Below are 23053 nucleotides of genomic sequence, written 5' to 3'. Positions count from 1 at the left end.
GCTCTGCACTTTATGCCCCAAGACAAGTTCATCAATCTCAATATCACACTCTACTGAGTACTTCGATACTCCCTACTTAAATGCCCAGCTTTTGATCACATCAAAACTTTCTTTCCCGGTATTTTCAGACCCCTACACATTGGTCTTCCAACCACAATGAGACTAGCATTGAGAGTCACTTATGAGCTCCACATAATGCAACATATATGTTTCTTTTGATCCCAAAGGTCATATTTTGCCTCCAAGGACGACACTCATATCTCTCCATACATCTTTCAATAAGTATGGAATGCTCTAGCTCCAGATAGATAGATGTCATATTTGGCATCTTGTATTGGTATATGAATGCATGCTTACCACGTGTGCAAACACACACTCAAACTGTGAGCATGTGTGTGTGCACGCACACGCATACGTGCACACTAGCATGTAGAAAGACGGTACAAGAGAATTTTCCACTTGTATGAGCAATCCAGAGAGAGAGAGAGAGAGAGAGAGATGCGCGCGTGCGCAAACTTGCACATGATTGTTTTAAAACTGAAAATTGTTTGCCCATGAGACAGCTGCATATAAGATTGCTACTGTGAAATGGTGTTATTAATCAGACTTCATTTCTCCAAATAATCATGTCAAGAAAAACGATGAAATACAAGATCACGAGGCATTATTTCCTATTTACCTGTGGCATCATACCCCATCATTTACATACAAGAAAAGAACAAACAAACAAATAAATCAATTTGGGGGTATGGATGCTTGTCCCTAGAGGGAAAAAAAGCTATCTACTTCCTGCTAAGGTCAGTAAAATCTCTGATCAGAAAGATCCACCAAAAGAGGAACGCAATGAGAGCCAGGCTTGCTGACCCGTTGGCTTGAGCGATAAAATTGTCAGCAGAATTGACACCTGTAGTAACTCCAAAAGCTGCTGAGCTTCCAGACAATAACAGAAGGCAGCAGACCTGTTACATGAAAACAAGACAGACAGCGTCAGAAGCCAACTTCCAAAATGAGTGATCGAGCATCAAGCCTGAAACTCCAACGAAAAAACTAAGCAAGGTTGGTAAAACCTTGATATGCAATTTAATGCAAAACCTATTGCTCCGTCCACATCTTACTGTTTATGCATTTACAAAAACTCTGTAGAAATCTGTTCAAGACATTGGAGTAGAAACTGAATTATACACATTACAACTTCCATTAAATAAGCCTCAGAGCTTCAGTAGATTCTCTTTCCTCGTTCCTAGGACACAGTTGCAATTTCATTGGGCTTGCAAACAACACTATTTCTGCCGATAAGCTTTCTTCAAGTTCCTAAAGCGCCAGAGGGTAATTAACAAGTAGTAATACTCACCTATATCTTGCTCAAGGTCAGCTTGTGCGAATTAAATTCAGGATCACTATGTCGTGGTGAAGACTCTCCAGTACACGGCCTCACAAATAGCCAAAGGAGATGCACACATGCACACCCAATCCTATTTCAGCACAACATTTAGGGTCATTTTTTTTGTTGTACCTCATCACACTATCTTTGCTATTAATTTATAATGACATAGTCATCAAGATATATACTTGACACACTACGCAGTTCTTTGTGTTTTAACAGAATCATCGTGAAAAAAGTGGCTATCATCAAATCAAGATCACTCCTGGAGATGTGTACAAGACCGCGTTCGGGGCAATCTTCGGATTGTACAAGTATTTGGTGATGCCATTCGGTCTCACAAATGCTCCTGTAACGTTCAACAGAATGATGGCCGGATCTTCAAAGAGCATAGGCAGTTTGTGGGCACTATTTTTAATGACGACATTGTATTCTCCAAGAATGAAGACGACCGTAGGAATCATCACTTACAGGTTTTTGCTCCACCGCAGAAACACAGGTACTTGTTGAAGCTTAATAATAAAGAAATACTTTGGGGCAAGTGCTTATGGGCGCAAAACATCGCCGTGCCGTGTCGTCTCTCTCTCTTTTCTCAGTTCTGTTCAGTTGTTTCAGTTTCTCTCACATGTGTTGCAGCTTGCTTCAGATCTCTGACTTAAAGTGTCCAAGTCTATTACAAAGAAAGTTCCAAACTACGAAGTATGCAGATAAGCATCTTGGCTGCTCGCTGCTGCTAGCGCTCACCCCCCCCCCGCCATCGCATCCTCTCCCCCCTCGTAGCTCGCGAGGCCCTGCTCCACCCCCCGCGCGCTGCCAACTGCCCCCGTTTCCTGCTCCCGCACACCCGTGCTGCCCCAGCCCGCCCACATTCCCCTTGCTGCTCGCTGCCCATGCCCGCCACCCCCCTCTTTTGCCTGCCCTCGCGCTCCTTCCGCCATCGCTGCACCTGCCCGCCTCTTGGCCTCAGCCCTCCGACTCACCCCCCGGGCTCCTGTTCTCTTTACGCCTTCCGCCTAACTGTAGGCTGTTTTTTCAGCTTGCTGGTATACGCCTCGACACCAACGCCCTTGTCTTCGTCATTCCCAAAGGTTCCTGCACTTGGCTTTGCAACACTGTTTCTTCGGACAGTGCTCGGCGTGCTCGATTGCAGTGTCTCTTCACCGTCCGCTTCTTCGCCACAGCAGTAGACACAGATGAAGGCTCCAGCTCCACCACAGAGGGACTCATCCGAAGCCCCCTCGCCCGACCCCGCTGAGCCCACCATTCGACTTGCTCTATCGCCGACAGAGCAAGCGAGCCTAGCCGCTGAGGTTGAGCGTTTTGCAGGCGACTTCGGTCATCTGCAAAATTCTCGGCACCCGTCCTAGCAGAGGAGAGCTGCGAGACCTTCTCCAGGCCCGCCTTCTCGCAGAGGTGGGCAAGATCTTGGATGTCCAGATTCTCGGACGGGGGTACTACCAGATCGAGTTCAAGACCTCCGAGATGGCTTCCAAGGTCATAGCTATGAGTCCACTGGCCATCCGAGCATCACGCGCCCACTTTCGACAGTGGCGACATGGCTTTGACCCGACTTCGGATGTGCTAGTAGAGGAGGCAGACATCCCCATTTCAGTCTGCTTTCCGGGTGTACGAAGGGAGTACCTTCCACTTCTCTCCAGGATTGGCTCCGCCATCGAGACTGTCCTGGAGACACCCCCGTACAGCAGCATTAGTAGCTGCCAAGGCGGCTGGCATCCCTTCAGTTCGAGTCTTGGTCAGAGATACCCACACGCTCCCGAAGGTCATCCTTTTGCCTCGGGTGAGTGGGGGTTGGTTTAGACAGAGTGTGGAGTACTCGGGTCTCCTAAACCAGTGCTTCATTTGTAGACAAATGGGCCACCTAGCGAAGGCCTGTCCGCGGAGGAGGCCACGACCTGCACCTCAGCCTCAGCCCTAGCCTGCCAAGGCTGGTCCGCAGCCACAACCAGCGGCACAGCGCACAGATTCAGAGCCACCCTCCGAGCCTGGGGCTCCAGCGGAGGAGGGGTGGCAGCAGGCCCGTGGCTGACGACGCCAGGGGCCACAGCGACAGCCTGACACTCAGAGTGGCCCTCAGGTGCCTACTCAGCAGCATTGGGTTCCCACGGGGAACCGCTTTGGTCCTCTTGAGCAGGAGGAGCCCCCTACGCCAGCCTCCACCTCCGTTGCACCCTCGCCAGCCGCCCCACCTTCAGAGTGCCCCTCCTCCTCATTCTCCCCACCTCGCCCACCTGCCTTTGTCGCCCCACCCCGCTTCTCCTCCCCTCCGCCCCCCCAGCTCCTTCTCCCCCTCCTCCTGCTTTAGTACCACAGTCGACTCAGGAGACTGGTCCCTCGCCGGCGACTAGGAGATCTCTTGGCAGCGCCTTTGCCACGAGTCGCCTAGCGAGAGAGGGTCAGCCCTTCTTGCGGCCCCCTCTGCAGATTCAGACATCTTCCCTTGCAGCTATCCCTCGTGGTCTAACGAGCATTGACCTCCGACGCCGTTGGGATTTCTTCGATTACGAGTTCACTCGCTTTCTCAACGATTCCGCAGCAGACCACGAGGCAGCCTGCTTCAGGGTCCATGCTTTGTTCCTCGCCGCTAGGGGGACAGAGACCTTGGACTCGGCAGTGGGTTTCTCCTTCCCTCTCTGTGGTAGGACCGAGACAGAGTGGTCCCTCGACTCAGTGGTGGGATGGTTGCATACACAGGTTCTCGAGTTCTCTCACCACATGGGAAAACTTGGAGTTACAGATTTGCTGCAGACTTTGTGGCCACTGGCCAAGTTTGCGGTGACACCCCCAGACTCAGCAGGATGTAGGCACATTGTGGTGTACTTTTTTGCTGCTACGCAGTGTTTGCCTTGCTATGTATACATTCATGAGGACTCCTGGACAGAGGAGGTTGCTTTACGCACGGCTCACTCTGCTTGGGCTTGGGCTAGGCACTCACTGCAATCTCACCTATCTAGAGGACGCTCGAATGCGGATTACTCCCCATCCAAGCCAGCCTCGAAGATAGCCCGTCTTGCTGCTGCGGCAACATCTGTTCTCTCTCGCTCCCCATGAGGATCGTCTCGTGGAACGTGCAGGGAGTAGGTGGGCCCCAGTTTCAGTGACAGCGGGGCCGATTGCGTCAAGAGCTTCGACGTTGCCTTGTGGGAGGAGAGATTGATCTCCTTATGCTTCAGGAGCACCATTTGTCTGAGAGCCGCATTCGGCGATGTGGTCAGATTTTGCGTGGACGATATGATACCTTTTGGTCAGTTGCTTTTGGACCTGGAGGCATTCAGGGTGGGGTATGTATGACTATTGCGGACTCATTGCAACAGGCCATTGTGGGCAGAGGGATTATTGTGCCAAGCAGGGCTCAGTGGATTACTATGCAGGTTCAGGGTGGCCTTGTGGGCTTCCTGAACATCTATGCGCCCAATGTGGCGAGTGCTTGTGCAGAGTTTTGGTCATAGATTGTTGAGTCTTTACCACAGGTTGACCATTGGTGTGTAGGAGGGGACTTCAACATGTTGGAGGACCCTTCTGACAGGATCGGAGGCAGCCATGCTATTGTGCATGGAGTCGAGTTAGCAGCTTGGGAGAGGTTGTGTATGACTTTGAGGGTCTCGGATACATGGCAGCATTCTGGCTTTGTGAGGCCTCCAGAGAGTCTTGCCTTCTCTAGGTCGGACTGCAGAGTGGGAGGAGTGAATCTATCGCGGATAGATCGCTTCTACACTAGTGACCACTTCAGTGACTTGGGGGGATCAGTGGGCATCCTGACAGAGACATCCTTCTCGGACCATGCACCAGTGATCCTCACAGTGGCAGACAGACAGAGGAGTGGGAGCACGATGCTTCGCATCCCAGAGCCGGTCTTGTTGGACTCAGCACTCAGAGAGAGGGTAGAGGCTCTCTGGACAGAGGGCATGGACAGCCAGGCTCTACCTCCAGACAGAGTGGCCTTAGGCCTAGCTCAGCCTAGCCACTTTTTTCTCCAGGAGTCTCTGGCTCGACGTCTGCAGCGAGAGAGGAGGAGCAGCGTCTCAGACGAGGCATTCTTCACTACAGAGGATGCAGGAGCAGCATCCAGATAGTCCATGGTTGGAGGAGCAGTTACAACATGCTCGACAGGAGCTTGCTTGCACAGAGGAGAGGCGTCATGAGTTTGCCTTTCACCGACAGGCATCTCAGTGGACTCAGGTGGGTGACAGAGTGACAGGTGCTTTTTTTGAGACAGTGGAACCTTGGCACTCACATGCCAAGGTCAATCAGTTGAGGAGTCCCGATGGGTCAGTTGTTTGTGAGCCCGAGGATATGCGTGCAATTGCTACTGACTTTTACCGTGAGTTACTTTCGGCTGAGCCCTAGTCAGAGCAACAGGATGCATGCAGGGAGCAGGTTTGGGCTCAGATGCCTTGTCTTGTGTGACGGAGGAGATGCGCCAGAGGCTAGAGATGCCTCTTCAGCTTGAGGAGCTACACACGGCTCTTAGGGCCCTCCCTCATGGTAGCTGTCCAAGTGACGATGGGCTGACTCCCAGCTTCTTCTTGGAGTACTGGGACCTGCTTGGCCCAGATCTTTGTAGTGCCTTTCAGTACATTCTGCACCCAGGAGTGATGCCAAATAGCACGAGTGAGGGCCTGATTTACCTCATTCCAAAGGAGGATGGCTCCTTGGATGAGATTCGACAGTGGCGCCCCATCACCATCCTCAACTCAACCTACAAAATTCTTGCCAAGGCTCTGAGTTTGAGGGTTCAGCCACTTTTGGAGAGCCTTATACATGGGACTCAGACAGGTTTTGTCAAGGAACGCAGTATCCTTGACAACATCTTCACTTTCTGGGAGGCTTCTGCCCTGGCACGGCTACGTGGGGAGGACCTTGTGATTCTTCTTCTCGATTTTGAGAAGGCATACGACAGAGTTGACTGGGACTTTCTAGAGGGCACTCTACGCAGGATGGGCTTCTCAGATGCTTGGATCAGAAGGGTGTCAGCTTTGTACAAACAGGCTCACGGTCAGGTGCTTTTGGCAGGAGGTAGAGGTGAGCGCTTCATGCTCACACGATCGGTCAGACGGGGTTGTCCTCTTGCCCCCTTTCTCTTTCTGTTCTATGCGAAGGTGATGAGCAGATTTTTGGTGTCACAGCAGGTTGGTCTGAGGGGCCTAGCACTCCCTATACGGGGAGATGAGCTTCTGGACGCTGAGTTTGCCGACAACTCAGCCTTGTACTTAGAGGGCCAGGAGGCCAATCTACACAGATGTGAGCAGGCTTTGGAGACCTTCTGCTGTGCATCGGGCGCACTGATCAACTGGAGAAAGACAATGGCTTTCTCGGTTGGCAGTGCTCCTGTGCCAGATTGGATGCCAGGAGAGGGTTTCAGGTGGATTCCTCCAGAGACTACAATTCGGTACTTGGGATGTCAAGTTGGTTTGGACTTGTCCCCCGAGCAGCAGATTGCTCCTCTTCTCCTGTCCATCAGGAGAAAGCTGTTACATTGGAGCTCAGCACGACTTTCGCTGGCTGGTAGAGTAGTAGTTGCCAACCAGGTGTTGTTGGCGACTATGTGGTACATCACTTCTTGCTGGATCTTCTCGAGTTCTTGTATCAGCCAGGTGGAGAGGCTAATCAGGAACTTCCTTTGGTCAGATCGTGACACTCAGATTGCCCGAGCCAAGGTGGCTTGGTCGGTCATCACACTTCCTTGTTCTCAGGGAGGGCTTGGGATCATTGATCCAGCACAGCAGAGCAGAGCCCTTCTTGGGAAGTTCGTCGTCTGAGGACTTCTTCCAGGCGAGGAGCCCTGGAAGGAGTTCCTGCTGTAGAGGCTTCGAGCCAGGGTGCCTCAGTCAGGAGGCCCTTAGCAACCTTCGACCAGATGGATCTTTACAGAGTTGCGCCGAGTTGGTTTGAGCAAGAGACTGGAGGACCGATTCACTGTGAGTTTGCTTCGATCTTGAGAGCTCTAGCGGCGTGGCCTAGAGCAGAGACAGCCGACGTGCACAGAGGAGCGCCTACGGTAGCCCCTCGTCTGGAACCCCATGGTTAGCACTCAGAGAGGCCACTTGGTTGGGAGTCGGCCTCATGTTTCTTGGGGTCCCATGGCAGCAGGTCCAGCGCGCTCTCTAGGTGACTGGCTAGAGTTCACAGGTTTGTCAGAGGAGGTACAGGCTGTCCAGCTACAGGGCATGAGAGGGGTGCAGAGCATGTGTCAGGACATCTCCGAGTCAGTTCCAGCTGAGTGGCTCACGCCTCTCGAGCCAGTAGCACCCCGGTGGATGGGAGCCTTCACACGACTGGAGGTTCTCATTTCAGTCAGGGCCTGCTCAGAGACTGTCCCAGCCCTGTTCTTCGAGCTTCAGGGTGGGGGACGATTATAGCGAGTTGCAGTAGAGGCCCCGCAGGTAGCAGAGTGTTGTTTCCAGAGGATCCGAGTTGTGGACATCTGTGGGAGGACTTGCGTCATAGACCCTGACCCAGCAGCTCTTGAGACTGGACACTGGAGGCTATGGACTTGGGAGTGTTGTCCACTAGCTCGAGTACAGTGGGATCCTGGTGAGTGGCTATGGAGGGACCCCTTCTCGTCTGCAGACCGCCCAGGAGTCCCCTTTTTTCAGTACACTGTTCGGCTTGGACGTCATATACTTGCAGCACAGAGAGAGGCCCGCCCCGCTGCAGCACGTCATTGGCAGGAGGAGGACCTCACAGTCGAGTTCTTGGCAGCCTTTTGGCAGAGGCTGTGGGACTCCAGACAGCCGAGGCGCGTCACTTTGTTCCAGTGGCTGGTTGCACACAGAGCCACAGCAGTACGGAGCTGGCTTGTGCATAGTGGTCTCTCGACCGCATGTGCAGCCTGTGACCAGTTGGTGGAGAGTCAGCGTCACTGTCTTTGGGAATGTCCCTCGGCCCAGCAGGTGTGGCTACGAGTTCTTCGGCTGATGCCTGCTCTCTCCACGGCTCGACAGTACACTTGGGGGGCAGCAGCTTGGTCCACCCTCACGGGCCCGGCACTTCAGTTTGAGCTATCTTCCACCAGCAGGATGATAGTGATGCAGGGGGGGCGACCTACACTCCAGCTTGCTACAAAGCTTACTCCACAAGAGTGGTGTAGTGAGAGAGAGGAGTGTTGGGAGCTCATCAGCGGCCTAGCTCTCTGGTTCATCTGGCGGGCCCGCTGTTTCCGCATCTTTGAGGCTCACCCTGTGCCACCAGCAGAGACTGTTCGTGACTTTTGGCTAGAGCTGATCCATACTCTCAGAGGACAGCTTGAGGGACTACAGGGCAGCTCCGACCGCATGCGGGAGCGTCGCGAGGCTTTCCTTCAACTCTGGCGCCCTGGGCCTTTCTACACCATAGTCCAGGGGGTGCTCAGATGGCACTACTGTCCACCTGTGTGGCTCTTCCCTCCTCCCATCTCTTGATTTAGCCTCATTGTATATATGCTGTTTTTTCATTGGGAGAGTCTCCCCATCATGCTTGCTGAAGCCCTCTCTTGCAGAGGTGGATGTAGCCCTATGGGCAGTTTTCATTAACTAATAGAAGGATCTTTTTCTCCAAAAAAAAAAGTCTATTACAAAGAGCCTCTAACCGACAACCCTCTCAACCTTTTGTTCCAGTTGGGAGTGTTTTTAGGAACACGGTACAACAGTCTGACCTTGATCCCGTGCAACCGCCGGTGCCACCACTTCCCCCGCCGCCACCTGGGTACAATGGTTGGAGCCCTTATGGATAACCCTACTATCCACATCCAGGGTTTGCACCAAGCCAACCCAAAGATTTCAAGGATGATGGAATGACAGTAAAATTGTTCACTTTTTTTGGAGTGAAGGATAGGAAGAATGTTTAGCAGTTCCTCCAACAATTTGACAGCATCTATGCCTTGGGAAACTATACATAAGAATCCAAGATTTCTCAAGCTGCGGGATTTCTTAGAGATAATGCTATGCAGTAGTGGAGCTCAATCGCTACCCAACCGCATGCTCCAAGGACTTGGCAAGCTTTTAAGACTATTTTCAGGAGCAGTTACATGACCCCCCTGTTCAAAGTCCAAATTTTGTCACGTTCCTCAATCTCTACCTTCCGATGTCTTTCTTCAAGCTGATTCCCTTCGAGGACCAATCCGAGCGATATACATTTGGAATGCCATCACCTTTACAGGAGTATTGACTCTCTAAACAAGTATCAACGATGCAAGAACTTATGGACCATGTTGCAGTCAGATACAAGCTTATGAAAGGAAAGCTAGAGTTTATAACAGAAGAAACTCCGGCAAACACTCAGAATTCTTAGCCACAACAAACAAACCCCCCAGAATCTCATGAGAATCAACCACAAAGGCCTCGTTTGACACAGCGTCAATGAGACACCCTACTACAAGAAGGCCGATGCTTTGAGTGTTTTCAAATAGGGCATAATTACATTTCATGTCTTCAAAGAATAGATACACCCTCAGAGCAGCCTCTTGCTCCGAGAACAGAGGACAATCTCAAGCTAAGCGAGCTAGACCTACAATTGAACTTGTACCTTATATTTATGTCTGATGAATTGAAACGAACCATCGTGGGCTAGTGACCTCTTTCGGCTATAGAGATCGTGAGTTCTGCCACACAATCATTGTTTGTTCTAATGGCCGGATTAAAAGACGACAAAGAGGGATTCGTGGAAACAAGTGATTGTATGACACAACATGTGCATCAATCCAACCTAAAGAAATATGGCTATCAACCACAGATCCAAAGAGATCAGTAAGAGGGTCATTACCTGTGTTTTGTGCTTCTATGGCCGTCAGCATGACTACATCCTTCGACGGAGGCACGTGTGTTGCCATCAACATCTTGAAAGCCCTTATCTTCTTTAACCCGGGAGCTACCAAGAATTTTATCCATCCCGACTTTCTCAAGCAGATGGACTTTGACTACGATCCAAAACCTCGAGAACTTGAAGCCGAGGAGCTAGTCATCGAGCAAACTCAGAAGGTGGTACCTCTCATTGGTGCTCTTCTAGTAACCATCCAAGGATACCATGGAAAGGCACATTTTCAAATCATGAAGTTGCGCAATTGCGACGCTCTCTTGGGCATGCCTTGGCATGACAAGAATGACGCGACACTCCGGATCCGGAACTGTCATAGTTACCAAAAACAAGAAATCGGAATGAGGAAGGCAGAACGGCAACTCCCAAGAAATGCCATTTCTTATTACGGATACTCACGTCTAAAACACGAAACAGGGATTCAGAACGAAACCTGGAAAGGAAACAAGGAACAAAGATTTGAAAACAGCCATTCCCTGTAGCTAGAAGAGTGTCCCAAAAAGCGGATCTCAAGTAAGAAAAACTCGCTCTTCTTCCCATACACCAGCAACCAATGTTGCCTTAGTGCCTAGAAAAACCTGTAACAGATGGTGTTTGTGCTCTGCCTCACTCTTGGAGAAGACGATGATGTTGTCGAAAAAGGTGTCCACAAATGACCTATGCTCTCTGAAAATCCTGTACATCATCCTGTTAAACATTGTTGGAGTATTCGTAAGATTGAAAGGCATCACCAAATACTCGTACAAGCCAAGAGACGTCTTGCATGTTGTCTTATAGACTTCCCCAAGAGCAATTCGGATTTGATGATAACCACTCTCCACATCAATTCTATGTCATTGATTCTTAGAACAAGGAATCTGTTCTTGATGGTGATTTTGTTGAGAGCTTTAAAGTCAATGCATATTTTCCAAGATCCATCTTTTTGAGAACCGACACCACTAGCAAACAATAAGGTGATGTTGAAGCCGGCCTGTGGGGCGGTAGACGTTAGCTTTCACCCGATTCTTTAACACTTGACTTTACGACACAAAGCAAAGACTTAAAAGGAACCTGTAACTGAGACTGGAATTACACTTCAAAACAAAAGCACGGCCAGGAAGCTAGAACGCTCCCAAGCAGAAAATGACACCTGTAGGCCCCAAAGGTTGGCGCCTATTTCGGTATTTCTTTATTATCTTTCAAGAATGAGGAATAGACTACCAAAACCAAAGTCCTTGAGACCTTTATATGTATCCAGCAAGATGGCACATGTACTAGCAGAATTTTGACAGCATAACGGCCCCAAAGCGTGCCCTGGACACTCTTCCAATCTACGACTAGATATCACCTGTGCAGGTTAAATTTTGGCAGCACAACAGCCCCAAAACTTGCCATAGGCAGTCTCCCAAGCTCTGACTTGTTTCCAATAGCATAGACCCCCTATTTCCTGCACAAAAACAGTAATTACAGCACGCTGTATTTACCGGTTTTCTCGCTGTTTTCAGCCCTAAACAGCCCCCGAACCATCGTCTAACAGTGGGGCACTGTTCCCAATGCTCCCGGCATCATGACGGTTGCAAAATAGTCGAAATTCAGCGTGTACGCAGCGCTGAAATCTCACCTGTTTGGTGAGGTTGTCACCCTCACCAGTGCCTGCTTTGGTGTAGCAGTTAGCCACACCCGTTCCTATTCAAAGAGGCTCTTGCCTCGGCACAGAAGCATAAATCCCCACAGCTGTACATTAGTTAAACGAGAAGCCCACTTGAGGGGCATAACATAACTGCTCGTAGGGGGGAGAGAGAGCAGTGCGTAGCGTGCAGGGCATCACTCCTGGTGAAACCGGCCCGTGGGACGTTAAGCGTTGGCTTTCACCCGAAATTCTTTACTTTATACACACACAGAGTACTTTGCAAAGGTAACCTGTAACGGGGATTAACACCTAAGTACACACACGGCTCGGAAGCTAGAATGCTCCGAGTAGACGCCGACAACCTGTAGGCCCCAAAATTGGCGCCCCTTCCAGTATTGCTTTATTCTTTAACAGAGGGAATAAAACCTGTGATCTCCTACAAGCTGCCCCGCACAATCTAGGCTAAGAAACACCTATTCTGGCCCAATTTTGGCAGCATAATTGTACTAGGACGCTTCACAGTCAGTATCCCCACACAATAGGTGACTTTCCCGACGCTTATGGACACTTTGCAAAACCTGGCGAGAATCTGCAGCACGCTGAATTCTCTGTTTTCTGCCCCGAAAACGCGCCAGATCACCTGTACAGCGGTCCCCTCGCGTCCCCGAACCTCCTTGGGGTATTAGGGTATGTTTAGGGCCGAAACCCTAAACCTGCAAAAATACACAGCAGGCTGTAATTCCCTGTTTTGGGCTCCGTTCCGCGTGCCGGTCGCATCTGTAGCAAGACCTCGAGCTCCCACACCTATAGGGCTACTTGCCCTTTGAATCGGACGAGATATTTGACGTGAAACCTCTCCGAATTCACCTGTACCTGCGGGGGATTAGCCGCTAGCTAATCCAGTACCTGTGCAAGAGGCTCTTGCCTCAGCAATCGCGCATGAACCCACATTAACTGTACATTGGTCAAATGAAAAGCCCACTAGTGGGGCATAACATACTGCTCGTAGGGGGGAGAGAGAGCAATGCGTAGCGTGCAGGGAATCACTCCTAGCACCACACTGTACATGAGAGGGAAAGAAAGCACTCCATAGCTCTTAACCTGTGACACGTTCTCAATGAAGCATCCCCCAAGCATAAATCGAGCGCCCCCTCTTCTGCCCTTGACCTGTAATGCATTTGTGAACAAATAGATGCAAAAAGGGAAAGTTTTTCATGACTGCCAAAACCTGCATATCGCTGAAAACGCAGCAAAACAGCCCTGTAAACACGCATTTGATGCCTTCCAATGCTGAAAATGAGCTCCTTGGTCCAAGGTAAAGTCATGGGAAGCTCAAAAATGGAGAGAAATGGCTGAAAATCAGTGTTATCAGCCTCCAAAACTGCTCCAAAAAGTCAGTTACGAGTTCAGTTGTTCCAAACTTGGTAAATTGACCAAAAAGTGCCACTTGGCACTCATGCATGCAATTTCCCCGCATTGGGCTTCCTGCTTGAAAATCTCTCAACTGGTACATTAGTTGACTTTGCAGCAGAATAATAAAATTTTCCCCTTGTCATACCGGAGGTAATGACGCGAACACATTTGATGGCCCAAAATAGCAGTTCCCTAAATTTTAGGAAATGATTCCGTTGGGCTCCCACTGGTCATCTGACCATCTATCCTTATCATCCAAAAGTGCAATCTGGCCCAACTGTCGGATACTTTCTGTTGGTGATCCCACCTTGACTTTATGCCTTTATTGAGTTCACTTCCTAGTATCCACCAACTTGCTAAGTGCGACGGGGGATACCTACATGATCTTGAACTAAACCTAGGCATCCTTTTACTTTACGAGTTCCAATGCCGACCAACTTTCCGTCTCCGGGTGAAACTACCGTTCACATTGGCCATACAATGTCCGACCATTTGCAACTTCAAAAAGAGAGTCTCAAAAATTAAACAAAAATCATTGGAAAGAAACCAACAACTAAGGTTAGCAGTTGCCACATCCTCGTGACACCTGGCACCGCACTGTACATAAGAGGGAAAGAAAGCACTCCAGAGCTCTTAACTTGTGACAGAAAACTTGCAAATGAGCCTCCCAGTTATAAATTCAATGCCACTTCTTCTTACATGAGGAAAGTGCACAGAAATGTGCTACTTGGCGCGTTTACAAGCCATTTCCCGTTTCGGGGTTTCCGCCTAAAAATCTCCCAACTGGTTACCCAGGTGACTTCGCATCAGAGTTGTAAAATGTTCCCCTTGTCATACCGGAGGTAATGACGCGATCACATTTTCAGGTCCAAAATAGCAGTTCCCTAAATTTTAGGAGATGCTTCCATGGCACTCACATTGGTCATCTGACCATCAATCACCGTTGGAACCACATCGGAAAATGCAATGTCCAGCTATCAGGTGATTTACACTCGTAGCCCCATTGTGGCTAACCTTAGTCCATTTGCCCAACTTTAGTGCTCACTGGCCGTCCGGCCTAGACTCTCACTGTCCGCCTCACACCATGCAACTCGGGCATTGGCATTTCCAGAGGGGTGCTTTAAAACAAGTCAAATAAAATTTCCCCCAAAAAGAAAAAGTTGCCACAGACTCGTGACATACCCCCCTCTTGAAATCGCAAACGTCCTCGTTTGCATGAATATCAATCCATTAGTGTGTACAGCACTTCATGGACACCGTAACACGGCTGTCAACCTTTTCGTGTGTACACAGTGTTGGAGGTAAAGGCCCCCTGTGGCCCCCCTCTTGTATAGTGTACACATACTTATACTTAAAACTCACTTACAAGTGAGTACACACATTTTTACTAAGTGTCCGGCCACTTTGGCCGGACAACTTATAAGTGTACTTAATAAAACAAAGAACCCTCAAAAATAATAATCGTGGGTTTCTTACGCTTGAGCCTTCTCTCTCTCTCTTTCGATCTGCTGCGCATCCTTCTTCCTGCAGTGTGTTCCCATCTCCTCCTGCTCTCGCATACTCCTTGCGCTCAACAAACTGGTATCAGAGCAAGGCTACGTGTCTTGGGCAAATCTCTCGCGCGTAGGAAGGAGTTTCTCTGTCCTACGCAAATTTTCTCTCTAGAAACAACAGCACAGTAGCTTTCTCTCTCTTCTCCAAGTACGGTACGTCGACTATCATTGCTTACACGCTGAAACAAGGAATTACAGGTCCAAAACAAGTGTTTTTGGGCTGTTTTTGGCTAAAAACAGGCCATTTTCTGCATATTCAGGTGTAAAAACAACAAAAACAGGTTTACAGACTGTCACAGGGCACTTTGGGAACCCAATTTCACGTTTGGAATTGGGGCTTTCTACCACTTTGCTGAAATTTGTCAAATTTCAGCAATTATTCGCGACAGAACTTGGGGCTTTTGCTAATTTCAGCAAAAACTACGAAGTTTACTCCTTACAGGTGCAGGTGGCAAAGCTACAGTGGAGCATTGAGCAGTGAGAATTTTGGGTTTTTGCTGAATTTTGAAAATTTCGGCAAAATTTCACTTATGCACTTACATTTGTGGTCAATTTGAGCAGAGAGATTGAGGCTTGTGGAGCCTACAGGTGTTTATTCAATTATTTGAGCAACTTTCACTTCTTATGTGTATTGCCAAATGTACTTTATGCAGTGAAACTGTGGCATGTACAACATTGGGGTCATTGCAAATGCATTTGGTGATGTATACTTGATGTGAGGTTGTTCTATGCATTGAGTTTGACATGCTCAATATGTCATTTTGCTGAAAATTTTACTTTTGAAGTAAATTACAGCATTATATTTGCTCTTGCAGACACTTTTACAGTGTATATTTGCATTTTCTTTTGCGGTACAGTGATTGTACTTCTTGGCTGAAAATTATCAGCTTTTGTTTTGCCTCATTATGACTGACACTTCGTCATCCTCGGACTCTAAGAGCCTCTTTGAGATCCGTAGGTTTGATGGTACAGGTTTTGATTTGTGGAAGGATTGCAAACAGGGCATTCTTTTCTTGAAAGAGTGCGATGATGCATTGTCTGCAAAAAAGCCAGAGGGTATGTCAGATGCAGATTGGACTAAGCTTAACAGGAAAGCCATTACTTACATCAAGATGGCTGTGAGACTGGTGATATCCTTGTTGACATCAAGGGACTTGACACAGCTATGGCTGTGTGGGATAAGCTTAAAGCAACTTATGAGAATACGACTCCTGTAAATCAGGTCCATCTCATGAGAAAGCTTGTAAGCTTAGAGCTTGATGAGTCCAAATCTGTCTCTGATCACTTGAATGCCTTTGGTGGGATTTTGAGTCAGTTGAGTGATTCAGGTTTGCAGGCTTTTGAGGATGATGAGCTCAAGGCTATCTTTCTACTTATGACACTGTCAGAGTCTTGGGAAGAATTGGTTGTTTCTTTGAGTAACAACTCCAACTTGACCTATGATGGTGTGTGTGGTTCTATCCTCAATGAGGAGATTAGACGCAAGTCAAGTGGGAGTGGCAGTGGATCAGCCTATAATGTGCGTGCACGCAATGAAAAAAGGCAAAATGTTGCAAATAAGCAAAGAAATCGCAGCAAAAGCAAGGAAAAACAACAAGACATCACTTGCTATCAATGCGGAAGAAAGGGGCATAAAAAGCCCGATTGCAGGTATTTTAAGAAAGAGCAGGAGCGCAAGAAGCAAATGAATGCAAAAGGCAAGAAAAATGACAAAGAGGGCAGCTCTACCCCTAAGGAAAGTGAACCTGAAAAGGCAAATGTGATCTCTAGTGTTGTCATTAAAGAGATTGATGAAAATGAAGACACTAGTGATCTTTATGTTGCATCTTTAGATCCACATGTCATGACTGGTGAGGATATGCATATCACTAAGCATGATGTGATAGATGCTTTGCTTTCTACTCATGATGGCCTGTCACAATCTTGGATTGTTGACAGTGGTGCCTCTTCTCATGTAACTCCCTCTTTGGAGTGTTTTGCCTCATACACTGCAGGAAACCTTGGAAAAGTGTATTTGAGCAATAACTATGCTTGTGACATTGAGGGAGTTGGCACCATACACCTGGCACTTGATAATGGCCACGAACTCACTCTTCATGATGTTAGATATGTGCCTGGTATGAAGAAGAGTTTGTTTTCAGTTGGACAGTTGGATAGCAGAGGCTTCTTCACTACATTTGGTGGTGGCATGCGGAAGATCCAAAAGGGATCTATGCTTGTGACTAGAGGCAGTAAGAAGGGTACTTTATACTATCTGCATTGCAAGGCATTACCTGGTCGTTTTGTTGCAATTGCAGAAGTGCAATCACACATGGAGCTTTGGCATAAGCGTCTTGGACATGAGTCATAAGGGACTGCAGACTCTTTCCTCCCTTGGTAGGATTGATGTAAAAAGCTCTAAACTTGATTTTTGTGATGATTGTGTACTTGGGAAGCATGTAAAAGCTTCTTACTCTCATGAAGCCTCTAAAAAGGCTAGTATTTTGGATCTTGTACATTCTGATGTATGCACAATGCCAATAAAAACTCATGGTGGTTCTCGTTACTTTGTGTCTTTCATTGATGATTGTTCACGTAAGCTATGGGTTTATTTGCTCAAGGACAAGAGTGAGGTTTTAAATGCATTTAAAAAGTTTTATGCCTTTGTTTGTACTCAAAAGGGTTTGAAACTTAAATGCGTACGTACAGATAATGGGGGGGAGTATGTTTCTAAAGATTTTAATGTTTTTTGTGATGAGAATGGGATTAAAAGGGAGCTCACTGCCCCTTATAATCCATCTTCAAATGGTGTGGCTGAGCATATGAATCGCACGTTATGTGAGAAGATTCGGTGCATGCTGTCTACAGCTAATCTCTCGCAATTGTTTTGGGGAGAGGCACTTAAAACAGCGGTGCATATATGCAACCGATCTCCACATCGTGCACTTGATGGTGGCATCCCTGAAGAGGTTTGGTCTGGCAAACCGGCTTCATATGACGACTTAAAAGTCTTTGGTTGTGAATGCTATGTACATGTGCCTGTTGACTTGAGGACCAAACTCGATATGATATCCTTGAAAGGCATCTTCTTGGGTTATGGAAATGAAGGTGAAATGGGATATAGAGTTTGGATTCCGGGGTCACATAAGGTAATTCGCAGCCGGGATGTGGTATTTAATGAACCTAAGCTGCTGAAAAATGCCACATCCAGTGACTTTGATAAGAAAAAGGTGAAATTTCAGCATGATCAGTCACTTTCACAGCCATTTTCTACTGAAAATTCAGCTCCTTTTGATGCTGGTCATGAGGATCAGCGTGTTATCATTGAGCCAGATGATAATGGACAGCAAGGGGATGCTGAAATTCAGCCTGAGGGTCAAAATCAGCATGCTGAAAATCAATTACAGCAGCCTGAAAATCAATTACAGCAGGGTATAAATGCTGAAAATCAGCCTCTAATTGATCGGGTTAATGTTCCGCATGATGTAGAACCCTTGCCGGTTAATGTAAATCATTGGGTGAGGCGGTCTACACGTGTAAGAAGACAACCAGAGAGGTTTCAGCCCTCTTTGGATTGTGTCTTGTTGACGGATGGGGGAGAGCCTTATACATACAAAGAGGCCTAGTCATGTGAAGATAAGAGTAAGTGGGAGCTTTCTATGAAATCTGAGATGCAATCATTGTATGCAAATAATACATGGCAGCTTGTGCCTTTAAAGGCCCAAAGGAAGGAAAGCTATTCCTGGTAAGTGGGTTTATAAGGTCAAATGTGTTGCTGACAAACCCAAGTACAAAGCACGTCTAGTTGCTAAGGGTTATGCACAGAAGGAAGGCATTGATTTCCAGGAGATTTTTTCACCTGTGGTGAAGATGTCCACTCTCCGTGTGCTGTTTGCTTTATGTGCTATCTTTGATTTGGAGTTGGATCAAATGGATGTGATCACTGCTTTCTTACATGGTGACTTGGATGAGGAGCTGTATATGCAGCAGCCTGAGGGCTTTGTCATTCCAGGGAAAGAGCATTTGGTATGCAAATTGAAACGTAGCTTGTATGGGTTGAAACAATCCACTAGACAGTGGTACAAGAAGTTTGATACTTTTATGCTCAACCATGGGTTCAAACGAAGTCATGCAGATCATTGTCTTTACACTAAAAAGGCTGAGGATGGAAGCCTTATTGTGTTGGTCCTTTATGTGGATGATATGCTACTTGCAGGAAAGCATAGAGAGACATTAGATGCATTGAAGAAAGAGCTGAATTCAGCCTTTTCTATGAAGGATTTGGGTGCAGCTGAAAATATTTTGGGCATGCGCATTAAGCGAGATAGAAAGAAACGATTGTTGTTTCTCTCACAAGACAAGTACATCAAGAAGGTACTTGAACGTTTTCATATAGCTGATGCTAAGCCTCTTGGTGTGCCTTTACCGCCACACACAAAGCTTAGCAAGCTTGATTGCCCAAAAGATGATGCTGCCAAACAAGTCATGAAAGGGATTCCTTATGCATCTACCTGTGGTTCTTTGATGTATGCCATGGTTGCTACACGTCCACACATTGCTCATGCAGTGGGAGTTGTTAGCCGGTTTATGTCCAATCCTGGCAAACCACATTGGGAGGCAGTGAAATGCATCTTTAGATATTTGAAAGGTACACAGGACATATGTATATGCTATGGTGGGAGTACACTTGCGCTGCGGGGTTATTGTGATTCGACATGGCAGGTGATCTTGACACTAGGAAATCTACCAGTGGGTATGTCTTCACACTTGCTGGAGGTGCTATTTCTTGGTGTTCAAGGTTGCAAAAGATTGTCGCACTGAGCACTACAGAGGCTGAATATATTTCAGCCACAGAGGCTTCTAAGGAAGCCATATGGCTTGGCAGGTTGGTCAGGGATTTTGGTCTTCCTGCACATGCTCCAGTGCTTGGTTGTGATAGTCAGAGTGCTGTATGCCTAGCTAAGAATGCCATGTTTCATGCTCGTACCAAACACATAGATGTGCGGTACCACTTTATACGACAAGTCTTGGATGATGGTCTTGTCTCATTGACAAAGATCAAAACACAAGACAACCCTGCACATGTCCTCACTAAAAGTCTTGCAAAGTCTCAACATGAGCATTGCATACGCTTAGTGGGAGTTTCTTAAAGGTACCACATTGGGCCTTTAAGTGGGAGGTTGTTGGGGGTAAAGGCCCCCTGTGGCCCCCCTCTTGTATAATGTACACATACTTATACTTAAAACTCACTTACAAGTGAGTACACACATTTTTATTAAGTGTCCGGCCACTTTGGCCGGACAACTTATAAGTGTACTTAATAAAACAAAGAACCCTCAAAAATAATAATTGTGGGTTTCTTACGCTTGAGCCTTCTCTCTCTCTCTCTTTCAATCTGCTGCGCATCCTTCTTCCTGCAGTGTGTGACCATCTCCTCCTGCTCTCGCATACTCCTTGCGCTCAACACACACCTGGTCGACATGGTACAAGACATACATGCTCGTAGTTAACACTCTTGTGTATCCAACACTTGTTAGCTCATGTATGGTCTATTTGTGAGTGTCACAAGACGGGCACCACGTGCCAATAGAAAAGAGCAGACTGAACAAACTTTTAACACTTCAATAACAACTGAACTGAAAGAGAGAGACAACATGCGACACGGAGTGGCGGAATTCCACCCCAGAGAGTATTGGCCCCAAACCTTGGCGCCCCTTTCGGTATTTCTTTATATTGCATCAACCGAGTACAAGCCGATACTCCAGACTCTATACCTTCTCCAGGAAGCATGCCAAAGAATGAGCCCTAACCTCATATTTAAAGGCCCTTTGCCTAAAAAGCAGTTTACAGTAAAAAGCCTTCAAACTTAAAAAGCATTTGGTCCAAAAGCAAAGCCAAAAAGCTGCCAGCATAAATCATGGAAATCCGTACAACCTGCCACGTCATCAACCAGCGCAAAACACGGAAATCGGTACATTCTTCCATGTCATCATGTCAGCGCAATTTTCGGAATTCTGCCACGTCATCAGTTCTTGTGTGTGTGCGCAGGTCCTGCTTTATTTTAATTATCACAAGACGCGCACCACGTGCCAATAGAAAAGAACAGACTGAACAGACTTTTAACACTTCAATAACAACTAAACTAAAAGAGAGAGAGAGAGACAAGACGCGACACGGAGTGGCAGAATTCCACCCCAAAGAGTATTGGCCCCAAACCTTGGCGACCCTTTCGGTATTTCTTTATATTGCATCGACACAGTACAAGCCGGTACTCCAGACTCTGCACCTTCTCTAGGAAGCATGTCAGAGCATGAGCCTTAGCCTCATATTTAAAGGCCCTTGGCCTAAAAAGCAATTACAATGAAAAGCCTTCAAACTCAAAAGCATCTGGTCCAAAAGCAAAGCCAAAAGGCTGCCAACATAAATCACGGAAATCCGTACAACCTGCCACGTCATCAGCCAGTGCAAAACGCAAAAATCTGTACAGCCTACCACGTCATCATGTCATCGCAATTTTCAAAAATCTGTCGTACAGCTGCCACGTCATCAATTTTGTGTGTGTGTATGTGGGTCCTGCATTATTTTACTTTCTTTATGTCACTGTGGCCCCATCGGACGAGGTCCCCATAAGTTGGTACGACTTCTTCTTCTGTTAGTTGTTCTCTTAGGGTTTAGGCCCGATGCAAGTTGGCTCCATTCTTTAGGGTTTTGACACGTCAGCAGTTTGTGACATCTCCGCTTCTTGAAAGAGAGTAATCATCCGCGATTACAACATATCTGCAAAACAACTCAAGTTAGCTAAAAAATTTCTAAGGGACATTCCGAAGGACAATTAGTTTGCTCTTTTTATTAAGGAGTTAGCTTCTCCTTTTGGCTGTTTTGATCAAGGAGTTAGCTTCTCCTTTCTTCCCGATCGGAACTCTTGATATTCCGGCGTAGTAAAAGTAGCCATCACACCCAGACTGTACTGATCTTCCACGGGTGTCTTGATGCACTAAAATTACATACCCAAGCGATCTCATCCAATTAGGAATATTGAGTGGTTGGCACATCACAATGCATTACAAATGCTCACATATGCATGTTACAAGACATAGAAACATGAAGCCGCCGATGAACACTCCTCCCGCATAACCTAACAAGGTCCGGGTCGGGAGATATTCAACGACTCCCTCATCACTCCTCCCGGATAACCTAAAAAGGTCCGGGCCGGGAGATATAGAGGCCTTTTACAACCAAACGCCCCCCAGACTGTAGCCTGCGTCGTTTGGAGGTGATAAGAGTAACCACTGCTCCCGCATAACCAGTTCTTAATACTCCTCCCACATAACCATCCAGCTCCGAGCCGAGAGTCACAACAACAATACTCCCCCCGTAAAATAACCACAAGGGTCCGAGCCACGAGTAAAAACAACACTTTTCAATCATTCAATATTCCCTCTGCAAATAACCACAAGGGTCCAAGCCATGAGTATGAACAAGCATTCTCAAACATCATTTCTCACTACTCCACCCGAGAGTAAAATCACCAATCATTGAAACCAGTTTTAAAACCAGAGTCAAACATTTCAAATCGGCACCAAGATAGGTTCAACACAGATATTATCCATTTCAAACAATACTTTCTCAAACAAAGTTCAAAAGTATCTAACTATAAAACAATTAGAGAGTTCATTCAAGGTTTTGTTTGGACAACCGAACTTGGAGGACGATTGGCTTGCCCTTCTGCATCACGGTGATGGTTCGGTTCCGGACCTGGAGAGTCGCATCATTCTTGTCATACCAAGGCATGCCTAATAGAACATCACAATTGCCCAACTTCATGATGTGGAAATTAGCTTTTCCATGATAATCTTGAATAGTCACTGGAAGAGCACCAATGAGCGGTACTACTTTCTGAGTTTGCCCTGTGGCTAGCTCAGCTTCAATTTCTCCACCCTCTGTATCATAATCAAAGTGCATATGCTTTAAGAATTCTGGATGGATGAAGTTCCCTGTAGCTCCGGGGTCAAAGAAAATAAGGGCTTTGAAGCCATTGACTTTGCCATATGCTCGACACAATTCATTTGTACTCTCAAGGCGTATGCCATAAATATCAGAAACTAGTCCAATAGCGGGTCTAGCTCTCTTAGCAAGAGGTGGCGTTGGGGTTCTGTCGACCGTTGGTGCGGGCATCGGCTCCTCTGGTCTATCAGTGCGCTTAGGACAATTAGAATGATTATGCCTTGTTTGAAAGCATCCAAAGCATCGGCCTTCTTGTAGTAAGGTGTCTCGTTGTTGAGGCGTCAAACGAGGCCTTTGCGGTTGATT

General features: G+C 47.4%; 1 protein-coding gene across 1 annotated transcript in view; it reads right to left on the bottom strand.

Moving 5' to 3' along the window:
• Nucleotides 1–568: 568 nt before the first annotated feature.
• LOC147456884 (CASP-like protein 4D1) overlaps nucleotides 569–23053 on the bottom strand; it is an 85620-nt gene continuing 63135 nt past the window's right edge. Inside the window, exon 4 of the mRNA XM_086511987.1 lies at nucleotides 569–959. Coding sequence (XP_086368113.1) covers nucleotides 783–959 — 177 coding nt within the window. The 3' untranslated portion in view covers nucleotides 569–782. The remainder of the gene's footprint in view (nucleotides 960–23053) is intronic.

Source organism: Adiantum capillus-veneris, chromosome 5, assembly GCF_014529385.1.
Source record: "Adiantum capillus-veneris isolate H3 chromosome 5, ASM1452938v2, whole genome shotgun sequence".
Lineage (NCBI taxonomy): Eukaryota > Viridiplantae > Streptophyta > Polypodiopsida > Polypodiales > Pteridaceae > Adiantum > Adiantum capillus-veneris.
Note: the sequence above shows the minus strand (reverse complement) of the source record. Positions and strands in the feature narration are given on the sequence as shown.